This window comes from Centruroides sculpturatus, unplaced genomic scaffold (assembly GCF_000671375.1).
Source record: "Centruroides sculpturatus isolate CEXI.00-Female unplaced genomic scaffold, Cexi_2.0 scaffold123, whole genome shotgun sequence".
Taxonomy (NCBI): Eukaryota; Metazoa; Arthropoda; class Arachnida; order Scorpiones; family Buthidae; genus Centruroides; species Centruroides sculpturatus.
The window spans coordinates 143,679-161,425 of NW_019384538.1; the positions used below are offsets into that span (position 1 = coordinate 143,679).

The 17,747-nt window shown below is 29.0% G+C and overlaps 1 protein-coding gene across 1 annotated transcript in view; it reads left to right on the forward strand.

Annotated features, from left to right (window-relative positions):
- LOC111623301 (FRAS1-related extracellular matrix protein 1-like) overlaps nucleotides 1-17,747 on the forward strand; it is an 84,253-nt gene that overhangs the window by 15,454 nt on the left and 51,052 nt on the right. Inside the window, exons 2-5 of the mRNA XM_023365826.1 lie at nucleotides 1,184-2,668; nucleotides 2,745-3,018; nucleotides 5,418-5,659; nucleotides 13,637-13,854. Of these exons, the coding sequence (XP_023221594.1) occupies nucleotides 1,184-2,668; nucleotides 2,745-3,018; nucleotides 5,418-5,659; nucleotides 13,637-13,854 (2,219 nt within the window). The remainder of the gene's footprint in view (nucleotides 1-1,183; nucleotides 2,669-2,744; nucleotides 3,019-5,417; nucleotides 5,660-13,636; nucleotides 13,855-17,747) is intronic.

Here is a 17,747-nt window from a genome sequence, read left to right on the forward strand (position 1 = left end):
ACATTAATAGGTGTGCCAGTAAAACTTTTTATAAATTTAAAAAAGACAATACTAAAAAAGACAATACTAAAAAGTTGTTGAGAAATGAGCACATAGCCCTAAACACAAACAGATCCTTGTTCAAATAATAGGACTCACTTCTCAAGCCTTTCCAAGAAATGGGCTTCTGAAAATTGAGTGTGTAGCTTATAATTCTTTGGAAGATTCACTTCTTGTAATTGAGATAGCTGAGTAGATAAAATGCTAGGCATAGGAACTGCACAATGTAGGTTCACGCTTTTGCACTTTTAGTTTTTTTTTTGTTTTTGTGTAACAAAATTATTTTATTTTTTTACCCTATCATTAGCATTATTATTACTATTGTTATTTCTCATATTTAAAGCTTATAACACAAAAGATTAAAAAAATGTGATGCCATTTCCTGTTTAGTGAAACAAAGTCTCTGTACATTTAATGACATACAAGAGTTAAATCTACATAGTATCTGATTAGTTAAATCTGAACAGCATAACACACTTTGTTGTGCACATGACTTCTCAAATATTGGAATTGTTGTTATGCTGTGTAATTAATAATTTGGCTATTGTTAAGCAATAGCCAAATTATTAATTAATCAGACTAATTTTATGATTAGGTGATAAGTATTTAATTTTTCTGGAAGCAAAGATTGGATGGAGGTCTAGGCAATACATCCACAAGATAAACAGGAGTTATGGATTCAAGTCTCACTCTGTCTTTTCTTCCAGAATATTCTAAATTTAAAATTAAAAGTTAAATTTATTAGATAAATTGAATTGGGTTGTTGTTTATGTTATATTTTAACTACGTATCAGTACTTGATTGCTTCTTGTTCTCTTTAAGATTATGCTCACTTTCAGAAATAATTACTTATCCATATAGTTTATGCCTACATATGTGAAAAATGATCAAATTTGAAAAAGTTTTTAGTATATGTTTATTTGTCAACAATTTTTATGGATTGTCCTTTTTAAACTTAAATATTTTTAAAATTTAAATATATTTTTATAGCTATTTAAGTAATAATACTGAAGGAAAAGAAAAGTTTTATTACAAAAAGCAATAAGTATGAACAGTTTGTGAATTATCAGCTGTACTTTTGAAATTTTATATAGTTTCCATATGAATAATATATTTTGATTTTATGTAATTTATTTTATTTCAGATATTTGATTGTAATTTTCAGTCAAGAATGATAAAATATACACATTTTGGATCACCTCTGTTAAAACAGGACATTGTCAAATTTTCAGCATATTTGTTTCAAGAAAATGCAACTCTCTCTGAAAGGTTTTCAGTTGTCTTTAATATTTTGAATTTACCTTATAATGTGACACAAACTATAAATCCACTTACTGTAAAAGAATTTTTTGGTTTGTCAAATCTAATTGATGATAATGTTCTTAAATTTAAGTATAGTAAAAGCAATGGTGCTGTCTGTAAAGCAAGATTTACCAGTTTTCAAAGTAAACGTCCTGCACATGGTCAAATAGTTGTTGGTACAGATAAAAGACCTATTGATGTTATTAAAAGAAGATGTGATGAATTTTTAAAATTAGGTTTGAGATATGAACATTTTAAACCTCCTTCTCCAAATATTGATTACATTATTATTGTTGTTGAAGTTAGTGATCCTTTATTAAACAATGGTGAACCTTATATAGAATGGATACATCTTCCAGTTATAATAGAACCAGGATTTCCAAATTTAAAACCAAAAGCTTCGTTTTCTAGTATGTATCTGATGGATGTTGATCAATTTATTTTAACAACCATTACTCCAGCTGTACTTTCTGGGTTAGATGGTGAAACATCTTCAGAATTATTAATATTTAATATTTCTAAACCCTTGGATCCATCTAATGGTACTATTGTGCATTTATCTGATCATACTAAACCTATCACATCATTTTTGCAAGCAGATGTTAATAATTTTGAAATTGCTTTTAAACCACCTATAAGATCATTTAATGATAGAGAAATGTTTGAAGTTGGATTTAACATTTTTGATATGGATTATGCTGCCAGTGATCTTGTCACGTTACATATTGCTGTACGAGCTGCGGTTACTTCTGCACCTCGTGTTTCAATAAATACTGGTTTAGTTCTGTTGGAAGGTCAGTCTCGTTGTATTCTTCCAGAAAATTTAGAAATTGTTGACAGTGATAATATTGATGATGTTAAAATGTTTATAACTGGAGGTTTGCTTCATGGTAAACTTGAAATTGATGGAGTTCCAGGCATTGTAATCACACAAAAAGATCTTAAAGAAAAAAAAGTAATTTATTATCATGATGATAGTGATACAACTAAAGATAGTATCCATTTAAGAATTTTTGATGGAACACATTCTACACACACAAAATTTCCAATTACTATTATACCTAGAGATGATAACATTCCAGCGCTTATTATGAATGTTGGATTAAAGGTTGAAGAAGGACGAACAGTTAAAATATCTTCAGATTTTCTGTCAGCACATGATCAAGATACAAGTGATGATTTTCTCATATTTATATTGACAAAGCCACCAAAAGCAGGTACAATATGGAAAATGTTTCTTTGGGAAACCACTGGTAATGAAGTTACTCAATTCACTCAAAGAGATATTAATAAAGGTGTTATATATTATCATCATTTTGGAAATGAGGTAATTTTTTTTAATATATAAATTTAATATATATTAGAAGTATGAACATTTTATATTCTATATTTTATTGTTCCAGGTATTTATTGATGAATTTGAAGTAATGCTTCAAGATATGAACGACCCTCCAAATAAATCACCACCACATAAAGTTTCAGTAGTAATAAAACCAATTGGAGATGATCCACCCAAAAAATCTCCTAAATGTTCACTTTCTCTTGAAATACCAGAAGTTCAAATAGGAATTATTACAAAAGCAATGTTACATTATCAAGACAGTGATTCCAAAGATCATGAAATAGTTTACTTAATAACAAATTCTCCAAAGTTTATAGGATCTTATGCTAAATCAGGTATTTGAATTATATAAATAAATTAAATAAATACACTACACTATTTAATTATATTTCTTGTAAATTACATTAATTAAGCAAGAATACAGTATTGTTAATGAATATTATCTAATAATTTAAAATGTTAAAATTATCAGTTTAAAAATGTTGTTTAGACTTCTATACTATCATGAGCATGGAGGAGCTTGACCCTAACCATTGGAGGGCACTTTATCATATTTTACATAAGGAAGTAAAATATCTAGTTATGTCATTTGGAATGAGTGTTTCATAAAAACAGTGTTTCCTCTTATTCTTAAGATGAATTGTGTTTAATGGAGATATTCAAAACTACATCCATGATAAATCAATAAAATTATACAAAAAACAAACAACAAATTAACTTCCAAAAATGTTTTTCTGTGTATGTTCTTTGGAAATTAGCATCAAGTTGCTATTGAGAACAAATCATACAGGAACACTCCTTTTGATGGAAAAAGGAGATTTATTTTCTATAATTTACAATAGATATTCATTACAGGCTCTATGCCTCTTTATATATATGAAAATAAGACCTCTTTAGTCCTTATTTTCATATATAAATTGGTAAAACTAAAAATAATTATAATAATTTCCATCAAAAGGAGCATTCCTGTATGATTTGTTCTCAATAGCAACTTTAAGTTCCAAAGAATATACAACTAATTGTGAGAACAGCAAGCAATCAAGTACTTTATTTGTCTATATAAGAAGTTCTTAGATCCAAAGTATTGAAAAATTTAATAATATATCTAACTATTGTTTACATTAAAAAATTCTACAGATGTAGTAAATATACAAATATAAACATTCGTTAACCAGCCAAACAATTGTCAGATTATAACAGGCCAAATTACTTGACTTTAATTATTGAATAGTAACATTATTATAGTCTGATGCAGTAAATTAAATTACACAAATTAAGTTGATATGGAGAATAATTGAGTGAATAAATATAATAATTAATAAAAATTATTTTAATTAGGATTGTTGAGAGCTTGTATGGGGTCTGGGAGTCCTTTTACCTGTTTGCAGATTCCTTTAGTAATTTTTGTTGTTTCTTTCCAACAGATGAAATACAGGTATCCCCTTGTAATATGATAGTTACGTTCTGAAAACATGCCATGTTATGCAAATCTGTGCTATACAAAACTAAGGACTAATGCAAAACATTGGGTTAGGTTCCAAAAGTTAGCAAAAATATACTGTTCTTTTTTGTTATTAAGGCAAATGTGTTTATGAAAGCAATCAATACTTAACTAACAATCACAATTAAAACTATTGTATGACACATTAACATTAATTTTAGTTAAACTAGGGCACTTTTTTTCAAAGTATCATTTTCATCTGAGCTTTTTTGTTGATCTTGATCAGAAATATCAGCAAAATTTTCATTTCTTTTATTTTTATCAAAATGTTTTATAGATGACAAATTAAAATAAAAATATGTTATTGATTTAAAATTTGTTCTAGAGGGTTGCATTTGTTCAGTTGAGTACCAAGAGATTTTTTCCCCCAGAATTTGTGTTTGAATATTGGATTGTTCAAGTTGGGAACATCAAATTCTGAGATACCACTGTATTTCATTTGTCATTTTTACAATAAAGTAACATTTGTAGCTAAGTAATACCTGCAGTTAAAAAAGTTTAATAGCATTTACCTAAAAATGTTTAAATAAATTTTACTAAATACAAAGATTAATCTATAAAAAAAAAATTAAGTGACAGTCTTAAGGGCTAAAGTCTGAAAGCAACAATGATAGGAAAGTTAATGCAATTTTTTTCTTCTTTGTGCTATCAATTTTCATTAAAGTAAACCTGACAAAAAGCACAAAATAATTTGAAAATTTTAATATTCCATTATTAAATTTTCAATTATTAAAAATTCATTAAAAATCATTATTAAAAATTCCAAATTAAATTCCATGGGCAAATTTGAGACAACACACATACTTACTCAAATAAAAAAAAAAAAAAAATTAAATAACAAAGTTTACATTTAAAAATTGTGAAATTTTCTGTGGAGGATTTCCAAAACCATATTAGAATGAAACCAGAAATTGTGTTGTACAGGGGAGCAACCCTAATTTTCAAACCATGTTAGAGCAAAACTGTGTAGTAGAAATACTGTGTTGTACAAGGGATATCTGTATATAGAATGTTTCTTTATTAATAAAAAGCAGTCTTAAAGATTTTATTTTGTTAGTAAGAACAACAATAATTTTATAGCAATATGAACTACTCTGGGCCCATAAGTTTTCTCCTGGCCCACGGAAAACTTCCCATCTCTCCTCTCAATAGCCCTCATTTTAACTTATATTAATTTTCATTGCCATATTTTTTAAATTAACTGTTTTTTTTTTCAATCCATTTTTATTACAGGAACAGGTAAAATAATTTCATTAGCAGATCATTTAGTATCAGCTAAAGATGCAAAAATTCCAGCTATTCATTCGTTTACTCAAGAAGAAGTTAATCATCACAAAATTGGTTACATGCCACCAATAGAAGACATAGGACCTTATCCATTATACTTACAATTTGTTTTTACAGTTACTGATAAGCAGAGCAATGCTATAAATAGCCAATTATTCAATATAACTCTTCTTCCAGTAAATAATCAGGTAATATTAAATTTCTGAAAGTATCATATTTTTGTTTAAATTAATTTTAATGTAGAAATATTATTGCAATTTTATTAGACAATTAGAGAAACAAGCTAATATTTAATTGAAATAATGCATATTTCAATGAAACTGTATAAACTTCCAATTTCATTACTTAGATTATTATAACAAATTAAATTTTGTCATTTGAAGGATGCTTCCAAATTTCTGTACCCATAGTTCTGTCAATTTTGTTTCTGAACTTAGATTGTTTCATAAAAATGCACATCTCATCAACTTTTACAGCCATTTAAATTTATGGTATGTCAAAGTGAAACATTAATACCCTCTATATTTATTTATTTATAAAAAAAAAATCATATATTTTTAATTCTCTAGCAGAGTTATTTTTATAAAAATGTTCAAATAAGAGTTTTCTCCAACAGATTTATATTGTTAGAGAGTTTTTATATCAGGAAGTAGAAATTAAATTTTATTTTATTACTTCATATTTGTAGGGTAAAACAGTAACAAATAATAAAATATCAGCTTGTTTCTTTTTGTAAAGGAAAATATTTTCATATATCAGTGAAAAGATGACATAAATTTATACAAAAGGAACATATACATGACTTATTTTAAATAGAATGTGCACTGTTTTAATTATTATTTTTTAACATTGTTCTGGAATCCTGTTGTTATGTATAGTTTGAACCTGATGCAGACTAATTAAATTAGCTAAAAACAATTTTTTTAAAATTAAATGCTGGATTGAAAAGGTTTTCTGATTATGTAATTATAGTCAGCCTATTTCTTATTTATAAATTTAACTAATCCAAATATTGTTGGATTTTTTTAATAGTCTGCAATTTTTAAATTAATTGTTTTTGTAATTTGGAGTTAGAGTTTAAGGTAATGCTGTGAACTCAAATCAAATTTAATAATTAGAAAAAATTTAATTTCATAAATTAATTTAGAAGAAACTTTTAACATATAAGCGTTAAATTACAAATAAATGTCGCTAAATCAACAATTGTCCCATTAGAAAATATGTCGGGTGGTCGCACCCATTATATTGGCGCCACAACCAGAATGTTATGTTATCGTATTTTAGAACACCAATATTCCATCAGGGAAGGCAAGAGTGAAACAGAACTCGCTAGAATGGTGTTACAACACCAACATACCCTGTTGTGGGGTGATGTGGCCATACTAAGACATTGTAATAACAGAAATCTTGTGTATATTTGGGAAGCCCTCCTTACCAACATGTTAAAGCCCTGCAACACCCCCACACTTGATTTGCCCCCTCTGTGGATCAATTTGTATAACTATCTAAAACAACGTATCTAGCTCCCCAATTTGGAGGCGGCTAACACATGCGCATCATAATCGCGCGTATTTTCGTTTAAAAGTCGTATTATGTTCTATCGTTGCTTGTATTCCAAAACGTTAATTCGCTTGGAATGATTTGTTTTTTGTATTCAAAAAAGGATTTTAAATGTTTTAACAACCTGATGAAGACGAAAATAATTATCGTCGAAAGCACTTGTTGATTTAGCGACATTTATTTGTAATTTTACGCTTATATGTTAAAAGTTTCTTTTAATTTAGAAATGATGACTTCTGTAGTTCTATGGTAATTTAAAATCCCATATACCATATTTTCGCATATATAACTTACTATGGCATATAATCCTGCAGAAAATTACTAGAATGAAAATAAAACCTTTGTTTAACACTCCTTGCCTATGGAACAGAGTTTGCTCCATATGTGCAAGTTTGTACAGGAAATCCTTGTTAATTCAAACTCTGACAGCTCAAAAACTCATTAGTTTGTAACCGTACTTTTGTCCCAGCTGGAGATATATGGATTTACATGTTAAGAAATTTGGTTAGTTCAAATACAGCTACTTTGTAATTTGAAGTGAAAAGTCTGTCTGAACTGTCATATGGCTATGTTAACTCATTCATTTAGATTGAAATGCCTCCATGCTATACAAGAATAATAGACCCAGAACATCTGTAATCTGTCAAAGCAAAGTCAATATGACTGCTTTTACAGTAACATGTTTTTGGCTGTCACCTTACATATGGACTACACCTTTTTTTTTTATTTCACAAAATATGGCTGGGTTTTGGGATTAAGAGATTGGGCTATAAGTAGCAGATTGAAATATTTGTAGGACTCTAGACTAATACATTTAGGCAGCTTACTACTTTTTGGGACACTTTAAAAATAATTTGGCTATATTTTTAGGAATTCTGCTTCACTTTAAAAAAAAAACTATTTGGCAACCTGTGAGGTTCTCACCAGATATGTGCTGTTTACCTGCAGTTTATTTATATTATTATTATTATTATCGCCATCATCATCATCAATTATTAATTAACGAAAATAGTGTTCTGTATAAGTACCCATATTCAATTTACTTAATAAATTATATCAGTTACATAGCATTTGGCATATTATATAGAAATATGTGAATCTCGGATAATTCAAAATTTGATAATTAGAAATTGTGAATATTTCATCTGCTGAATTTCAAATTAATGAAGATTTCCTGTAATTGAAGTTTAGAATCTCCTTTTAAATTATCTTTTAAAAACAGATAATTCATAAATAATCTGTATGAAAATATGAAATATCTGATAGTATAAAGTGAAATTAGTACATTTTTCAGAATTTTCAAAAACAGATAGAATTAATTTATAGTAATAGTGTATTTATTATAAATACTGAATAAAATTATTTAATATTAAATAATTTTTTAATTGGTTAATTTAAAATTTCAAGAATATTTCTTTGTTTCTATCAATAGCCTATAAAAATCAGAAAAGTTTTCTTATTAATCAATCATGTAAATTTATCATACACTCTAAAAAATATACAGAAAAACCTCTAATCTCAAATCCTCTTTCTTAAATCTTTCCTTAAGTTAAACTGAATTGTCAATTCCAGTGTTAAGTTTCAAAATGACCCTTTGAACTTTTGCTGGGGATAGTGCAAAAGAAGCACACAAAACATCTTTTGATGAACAAAAATGATTTTAATAAAACAAACCATCACTACTAGACCCCAAGATATCAGCCAATCTAGTAAGGTACAAATTGAATTCACACGTCCCAACAGCCATAGACTTTTTGTCTATAACTAATTAAAACAAAAACACCCAAAGATCAAATTAAACTAAATTACAATAGTAGGACTAATAATAATCACATTACAATTATTTTTAAAACTCCTAAACTAAATATACAAACAGTATCTTGCCGGTAAGTAGCTGAATACTTCAAGCTTATCTCAGCTTTATAGATCCTTGAGCTTTAGCTGAAGCTCTGTAAGTCTCCTTGCACAAATCTTTCTCTTGGCCCAATGCCACCCTCACTCAAACTCAGGGATGTCTTCCATAGTTTGTCCACCTTTGTCCTCACAGGTTCATCTAGCTTTCGTCTTCATCTAAAGACGGCCATACACATTAAGTTAATCCTTTGAGGATTAACCATGCATGCCTGACCTTGAGTAATTCCTGGTAGTGTGTGGGGGAAATTTAACAAATTTGCCGAACTGTACTGACCACCGGAGTAGAATCGAAAAACCATTTGATTTTCCTAAACAGTGTGAGACTGCACAGGCCAACCTTAACGTGTGTGCTGTCGTTTCGTTCAGTTGTGAGACTGCTGAGTAGTTAGAACAATGTTTCATGAATGTTTGGAAGAATTATTTTCTATAACCTTGTTAACTTTTATTATTTATAACCTAAAAAATTAATTTTTCAGGTTATAAATTATTTTCAAATCAAAAATTTCTTGAGTAAATTAAAATTATAAATAATTTTAATATTTAGAAAACTTCTCAATTCATTTCTTCCATTTTCATAAAACATCTTGATACTCTATATCATTTTCTTTTACATTTTAAAAAATTTATTGTTTTAATATCCAAGTAAATTAAAACATGACAACTTAAAATAAGACAAAGTTTAATAAATTCTTTTTAATTATTAAATTATAAAATTAATTTGCGATAATAATGTTTACAATTTGTACTAATATCGGATGTGGTTGAGAATTATTAATATATATTCGTCTATAAAATTTAATCCATGAATTTTTTTGGTAGTAAAATCGACTTGCCATTGATCTTTCGCTGATAATTGATGCTTTTTAACAGAATCTATAGCCCAAGATTTCTCTTGAAAAATTAATTTTGTGATCTGAAATAATTCCATTAAAAAATTATTCATATGAAAAATTAATTTTGTGATTAGTGCTACCCAAACCAATACTAGTACAGTAGAGCATCGATTATCCGACCCCCGATTAACTGACCGTTCTAGTTGGCAAATTTCAAATGTCCACTAGTGATGTGGCGTTACAATATTTGGGTATGTCTTGGCTACTTTAATATTATTTTTGTTAAATTTTTGTGTGTTTTAGCTGGCAACACTGGCTCGGCCATGAAAGGGAGGTCAGTATTTAAATGAGACTTAATTTTCTAATTATGAGTGGTTGTTTGTTTTGTGAGCAATAAAATAATTTAAAAATAATTTTTAACGATACAATAGCGACGATTATTATTTTAAAAAATTTGTTATGATTAACATCAATGAAAATTCAACGCGAAGTAGGTTAATAGCGATATACTAATTACATGGGATATACTAATATACTATACTAATAATGTATTTTTTTCATTCTTTTCGGTTATCCGATTTTTTCAGTTAACTGACTAACCCGAGTCCCCAATTGAGTCGTATAATCGATGCTCTACTGTACTACTATTTACACCATAGACTTCTATGCATACTTTTTCCTGCGAGTTTTAATAGAATTTGTTGCCAATAAACATCCAAGAACATCCAGTATGTCATCATCAGATGCCATGACTGACTGACTGACTGAGAGACAATGGCGTAGTGAACATAACTGGCGCCCGGGGCACAACACTATATTGGCGCTCCCCTCCCCTCCAGAAACAAATCTTGTTTGTCTTGGAGATCATTTGGCGCCCTGTGCGAGTGACGCCCGGGGCATGTGCCCTACTTGCCCCACCCTAGCTAAGCCTCTGCTGAGAGATTTTCTTCTTCATGTGTGGGCGATAGGAAATTCTGAAGTTCCTCAAGGTCAGGCAGTCTCAAAGGATTAACTTAACGTGTATGGCTGCCTTAAGACTCAACCCAAAGTGCTTTTCTTGTTCAAGCTCCTCTGGTCAGACAATGGGTATTTCCTTCCCATTGTTCAGACCAGTTTCAATCAGCAGGGGTCCTTACTTCAACACTGAACAATAGAGTTGGTCTGGACATGATTACAAACAACGGCATAATGTTGGACAAAGGATGGAAAAAGCATATGAAATGGGGTGGGCAGAGAAGACCAAAAAAAAAACATGGCAGACTGCCACACCAGCAAACACCCAATAGAATATTACATATTTTTTTACTACTGAAGTCAAACAAATTTCATGTATCTGAACATTGTTTTCTCCTTAAGTTGAACTAATCAGTCTATTAAGTTTTGCAAATCCTTAGTTAAGTGATTTTAATATACAGTAGAGCATCGATTATCCAACTCAATTGGGGACTGGGGTTGGTTGGATAAGTGAAAAAACGGATAACCGAAAAATATGAAAAAATACATTATTAGTATAGTATATTAGTATATCGCTATTAATCTACTTCGCGTTGAATTTTCATTGATGTTAAGCCTAACAAAAATTTTTTTAAAACAATAATCGTCGCTATTGTATCGTTAAAAATTAGAAAATTAAGCCTCATTTAAATACTGGTTCCTTTTCATGGTCGAGCCATGTTGCCAGCTAAAACATGTAAAAATACTATTAAAGTAGCCAAGACATAGCCAAATATTGTAGCGCCATTATCACTAGAGGACATTTGAATTTGCCGACTAGAACAGTCAGTTAACCGATGTGATGGATAATTAATGCTCTACTCTAGTTGGATAAACAAGCCAATGACACGAGAGTTGCCAATTTAGCAAAAAACTGGTAAATTAAGTTTTCCTGTGGCATTATCAAATGGCTTAAGTTATTTTCTCCACTTGGTGGAAATATTAGTGATATTTAAGTCACAGCAAACAGAGGCAATTATTTTAGTGTTTAGTTCTTTTTAATTTCCATTAGAGAATACTGATTTTTCTCACAGTTCATGATTCTATTTAGAGCAGAGTTCTTTCAGGTTGTTAAACTAAGAAATGCTGTTGAGAGTATTGCTAAACTTGTTTTCCTTAAGTATTGCAAATAGTGATCCTCATAGCAGTCTCACTGGTTTGTGGTTAAATTTGCAGTGCTTGTTAAAATCTTTCACATTAATAAAGATCTGTTCATGAAACACCTACATTTTTCTTTAGATATTTTTTTTATAAATACTGTATGAAATGTGTAATACAAAACATGATTTTTGAATACCTTTAGCATGAAAAAGTGATATACCTAAATTTATGATGATTGTTATATTGTTTTAATAATGATTCAAATAAATATCATTGACTTAAATATATCATAGAATTACATCTCTTATTAGTACTTTATTAGTACATTCCTTATTAGGCTTTGTACTTTGTGTCTACATTAAAATTTTCCATTTTTTACATATCTCCATATATAAAATTCTTCATAACTCAAATCAATCAGTTTTAGATCCTTTCAAATTTAAGATTTGGAGGGACCTAATAGCAAATAAAATAATAAAGTGATAAAAATACAATTTAAAATGTATGGAGTAAAACATTTTATTAACTTTAAAAATATTTCTAAAAAGTATCAATTCATTGAAGAGATACAAATAATTTAAAACAAAGAGTATTTTAATCATTTAAGCATATTTAACAGAGTAAATTTTATTTTATTAAGCAAATAAAAATGTTGATGATTGATAACAATTTAATCAATTAAATTTTAGTTTTAATTTGGTTTCTTCATTGCTACAGTTTAATAAATCCATTTAAGCTTAGCAAATTTTGAGTTTGTTCTATTTGATAACCTTAAATGATTGTGAGGTTTGCCAATTGGGTGAAAAGTGTCACAACACTTGAGTGGTCAAAACAGTCGTGTGGGCATGGAAAGACTCACGGAGACAGGTTTATCATTTAAAACCATGTAATAAATAAATAAATTTTCTTACAACTATTCTTATAATGAGGTGCAATGCCTATCCAAAGGTGGGAAACAAGTCTGTTCAAAAAAACTCCAAATGTTCTGATGATCATTTCATTTCTTCTGGCAAAGATGATGTGGAGAGTGATGGCCCCAGGGCGCATAGCACAACTTGCAGAGATGACCTCTGATGATCAGGTGTATCTGGGCGAATCTTGATGGGATGGAATAGCGAAAACGAATCCTAGGGTGTTGAACAAGCCTTCGTTGTTGAAGGACAGGAGCAAAAAATCCAGGAGAGGAGCACTATGAACCAAGAACTTTCTGTCCTTGAAATGTGCAGTTTTATAAGTTTTTCCCTTAAAGCCACCTTTTCATTGGTCCCGACTCATCACTTGGTGACAATTCGAAACCGTTGGAGGGCACAGAAGAAGTCAATTTCGCGAATAAATACGATTCCTCTCCTGCCATGTTTCCCTTGACTTTAGTCTTTTCTATTGTTTAAATAATTCAAAAAAGCTTCCATTGTTTAATTGAGATCTTTAATTTCTCAATTGATAGTCTCTATTTGGACCTCTACGTTGACTTCCTTCCGGGTCCTCACATGATTAAGTTGTTTTTCAACTTGATTTATATGTATATCTGACAATGAACATTAAAAACATTTTTAAAATTAATAAAATTTGCAGTCCTATATTTTCAAACGTGTTATTTATTACTTTACTATTAAAATTAAATTGTTTATAAAAGTTATTCATTAATTATTATCATCATTACTGCACATTACACTTCTGAAAATATTTTTTCTACATTATGCCAATGGAAATAATTTCAACAAATTTTACTTAATATTTTTACTAAAAGAATTTATTATTTCTTAGGCACCTCAGCTTCATATTGGAGAATTACTAGTTGATGAAGGCTCTTCAACTCTTATTTCCACCAATGAGATTTCTGTTTATGATCCAGACACATTAACATCAGAATTACAAATAAGTTTATTTACTGTTCCTTTACATGGTTCATTACGTCGAAGTGGGCAACCTCTTAGAGTTGGTGATCTTTTATCATTAGATGATATTTTAATGCTTCTTTTAGAGTAAGTGTTTTTTTTATGTGTTAATATTAATTACATAGTAAGGATATATAACAATTTATTTGATTTTTAAATACTTTATACTTATTGGAAAATTGGAAACATTAAGGTTATTTAAAGATTTGGTTACAGTAATTAATTACCATAATACCAAATTATGAGAAATAATTATGTTTAATTTAATTATTTTTCATAGTCCTATATTAATCTTAGATTTCAATTTAATTTTTATTTATGCAATTATCTTAGAAGATCATTGTATTAAATGTCTTTTAATAATCTATCACCTATATTTTTGGATAAAACAATTAATAACATAAATATTTATTAATAGTTTTTATGATAAAAAAAATAAAATATATAATTTTGAATTCATTTAATATATTTTAAAATTTTCATTATCTTACACATACAGCAATACAGATAAAACTGAATTTACTCCAATTAAATTTATCTTTTTCATTTATTGTCATTTTTATAATAGTAATGTCATGAAAATCAGATATTCAAAGTATTTTGTAAAAACAACAATGAAGTAAGATGTAGTCATTATGAATCTGACACATCATATAACTCATAATCACATCTTTATCATTAAAATAATCATCCTTGGTTACTAAATAAGTGCATTTGATTTTATTGTTTTTTAAAGATCTGCTACTCTCAATAATAATAATAGCACCATAACTAGTTTTTCATGTGCTTTGTATGAGATTTTATTTTTTGCTTTCCCTTTTTTAGAAAAAAAAATATTTTAAAAAATACAATAAAAATAGGCAGTTATTTTTAATATTAATCAAAAATGTTATGGATCAATACACACTGCAGCAAAATTTAAAATTTGAAAAATTAAAATACAATACGTTACTGATCATTTTTTGACTCTTCATTTCAAGGCCGTTCTTTGTCCTGACCATATGCCTATGCACCCATTGAACTTGTCTAGTTACAGCACTGTTAATTATAAACCTTATATAATGAATTTAAAACAGTATCATTTGATAAATAAGTATCTACAAAAAATATTCACTAATCCACTAGTTTCAATGAAATAAAAACTTTTCCAAAGAAATGTTATGTTTTTTTACTTTTGTTATCAAAAATTATCTGGTAGCTCTAGATTAAACTTAATGCTAAAGAAAACTTGCTTAAGGAAGTCCAATTTACTATCTGTACTAGTTTTCTGATGTAAAATGACTGCCAGCTGGAGACCAAGATGGTTTAAAGTGTCAGCCTACAGCTCTCAAAGATCTGAGATCAAATCTGATCAAGCAGTTCCACAACATTTTGAAGGATGATTTGTCTTGTATATATTGAATTCTGTCCCACACCATCTGGCTGTCTCATTTTGGCCCTGGCTGCACTCATGATGGCCTGAAAAAAACCCCTTTAGTGCCTGCAGAACAGAATCAAAAAAAGAGGAAAAAAATTATATTGACTAGATAGTTATTATTACATGCCTAATCAATGTTGATATAGCCATATCATACAAATGTTATTGAATTAGATTTGAATTCTTTTTAGAAATTTTAAAAAAACTTTTTAAACAGATGAATAATGTTTTCTTTTTTTTAAAAAAAAAAAAGTGTTTACACACAACTCTGTAAGAAGAATTGGCAACATTATATTTTGGAACAGCTGGTAACATACTTTAAGACTGTCAGTATAATGAATCTTTTAATCCTAATAATTATAAACAGAAGAAATCTACACAATTCTATGAATTGTAATTACACAATGGACCATTTATCCTATATTGGATTTTAACTGATCTAAATGAGGTTAATGTTTTAGATGTGCAGAAAGATTCTCCAAGCCAAATGCTGAGATACTAGTTAAAAATATAAGTAGAGTTATGTAACACACTAAAAAACTAGCAAAAATTATAAATCATTTACTTAATCATTTCATCTATATACAATGGACATCTTCAGGTTCAATTATATGAATATAAAATCGAATGTTAATATAAAAGCTGGAAAAGAATTAATTTAAAAAAAAGTTTGAAATGTGATAACACATGCACATGACTATTAAAGTGTTGTAGTTGCTGCTGGTTAGGAATCTTTAATAATGTTCTCCATGTGGATGAGATAATCCTTTTCTTTGTAAATAATAAATTTCCTTATAATGCTGTTTCCTTTCCTTTTGGAAAGCTTTATATAGATCTTGAGTTTTTCAAGATACCTTAGCATGTATGGGTCCCTAGCATAGTGCAGGAGGTGTGTCCACTTCTATTTTACCAAGGTGTAAGCAGCAAGGGCAGTGCAAGGAAATTGCTTTATAAGGTTGTAATTGTTTTCTTTAATTAATCCTTGCCCTGAGGCATCTAGCCATAGATCCATGTATTCAAATGAGCAGTGCAGTCTGTGGTCTTGCACAGGTATACTATACACACCTGGTAGGATGCTTTTTTTGGTTTGGTCTTTTTTATTTCTACGCATTAAGAAGATCATAGGAGTTCTTTTATAAGCAATTCTTTTAGCAGGTTATTTCTCTGTAAACAGAGTGAATGGCCTTATTGTATGCAATCACTAGAAAAGGCCTGTTGTCAGAGGATGATTGCTTGGCCATAATATTGTGTCATGGAAGTAGTTCTTTAATTTAGGCTTGTGGCCACACTTCAGCTAATTCCATGATATATCCTAGCTCCTCCTCTCTGTCCCTTGGTTATGCACTTAACTGCATAACCAAGTGCATAAACATTCTATCTACTGGGGTCTTAAATGCTGTTGTTTATGGATGAAAACATTTAAGTAAAGGATTTATATTTATGATTTTGCTGGTTTTTAGTGTGTTGCATAATTCTACTTACAGATTCTCCAAGATTTTATATTATAAAGCTTGTTCTGTTATTCCTATATAATATATTTTTTAGTCTTGTTTTAAAGGTATTTTAAAATAAATTCAAGTTGCATATAATTGTTAGGACTAAAAGATTGTTATAGATCAATGAAAATTTCTGTTTTATATATACAGTGGGAAAATGATTATTTGAACTTGATGGGATCAGGTCTCTTTTGATAAATGAAATTTCAGATAATCCAGAAACTTCTTTGGTTTTGTATTTTATGTACAGTACATCAAGTATATTACAATATTTACAGTTTATGAAATTTTATACTCAAACACTGAGCATTTAAAATTTCATTCACTGTAGTGTAATACACTTGATATATTTGGAAGTAAATTAATTACTCAAAATCTAATGTAATGTCATACATATATACAGTAGAGCATTGATTATCCGAATACCGATCAACCAAAACATTGGTTAACTGAAAGCATTCCAGTTGGCAAATTCAAATTTCCACTAGTGCTGTGGTGCTGCAATATTTAGCTATGTCTTGGGCTACTCCAATATTATTTTTGTTGGTGCACGTGTTTTAGCTGGCAGCACTGGTGCGACCATGAGAGGGTACTTAAGGACACACCAGTATTTGAACAAGTCTTTTTTCCCCATTGTGTGTGGTGCTTTTCTGAAGACTGTGTTGGGATGTGTGTTGTGCTGAATCAGAATGGTTTTTTATACTAGATTAACTTCCGAAATATAATTTTTTTTTGTTTTTATATTTTTCAATATATTTATTTTCTTTGTGCAAAATAAATAAAAAATAATTTTTAACGATACAATAGCCACAATTATTATTTTAAAAAAAATTTTTGTTAGGCTTAACATCAACAAAAATTCAACACGAAGCAACACACAACGGAGAAAAATTTCAACATGAGATAGGTTAATATATTTTTTCATACATGATCAGTTATCCAAACAACTCCAGTCCTGAATTGTTTCGATAATCAATGCTTTACTGTATATGTAACTAGTTATGCAATCAACAGATGATGTAGTAATTCCCAGTTTGGTCCTTATGTAATTATACATTGTGTAGTGT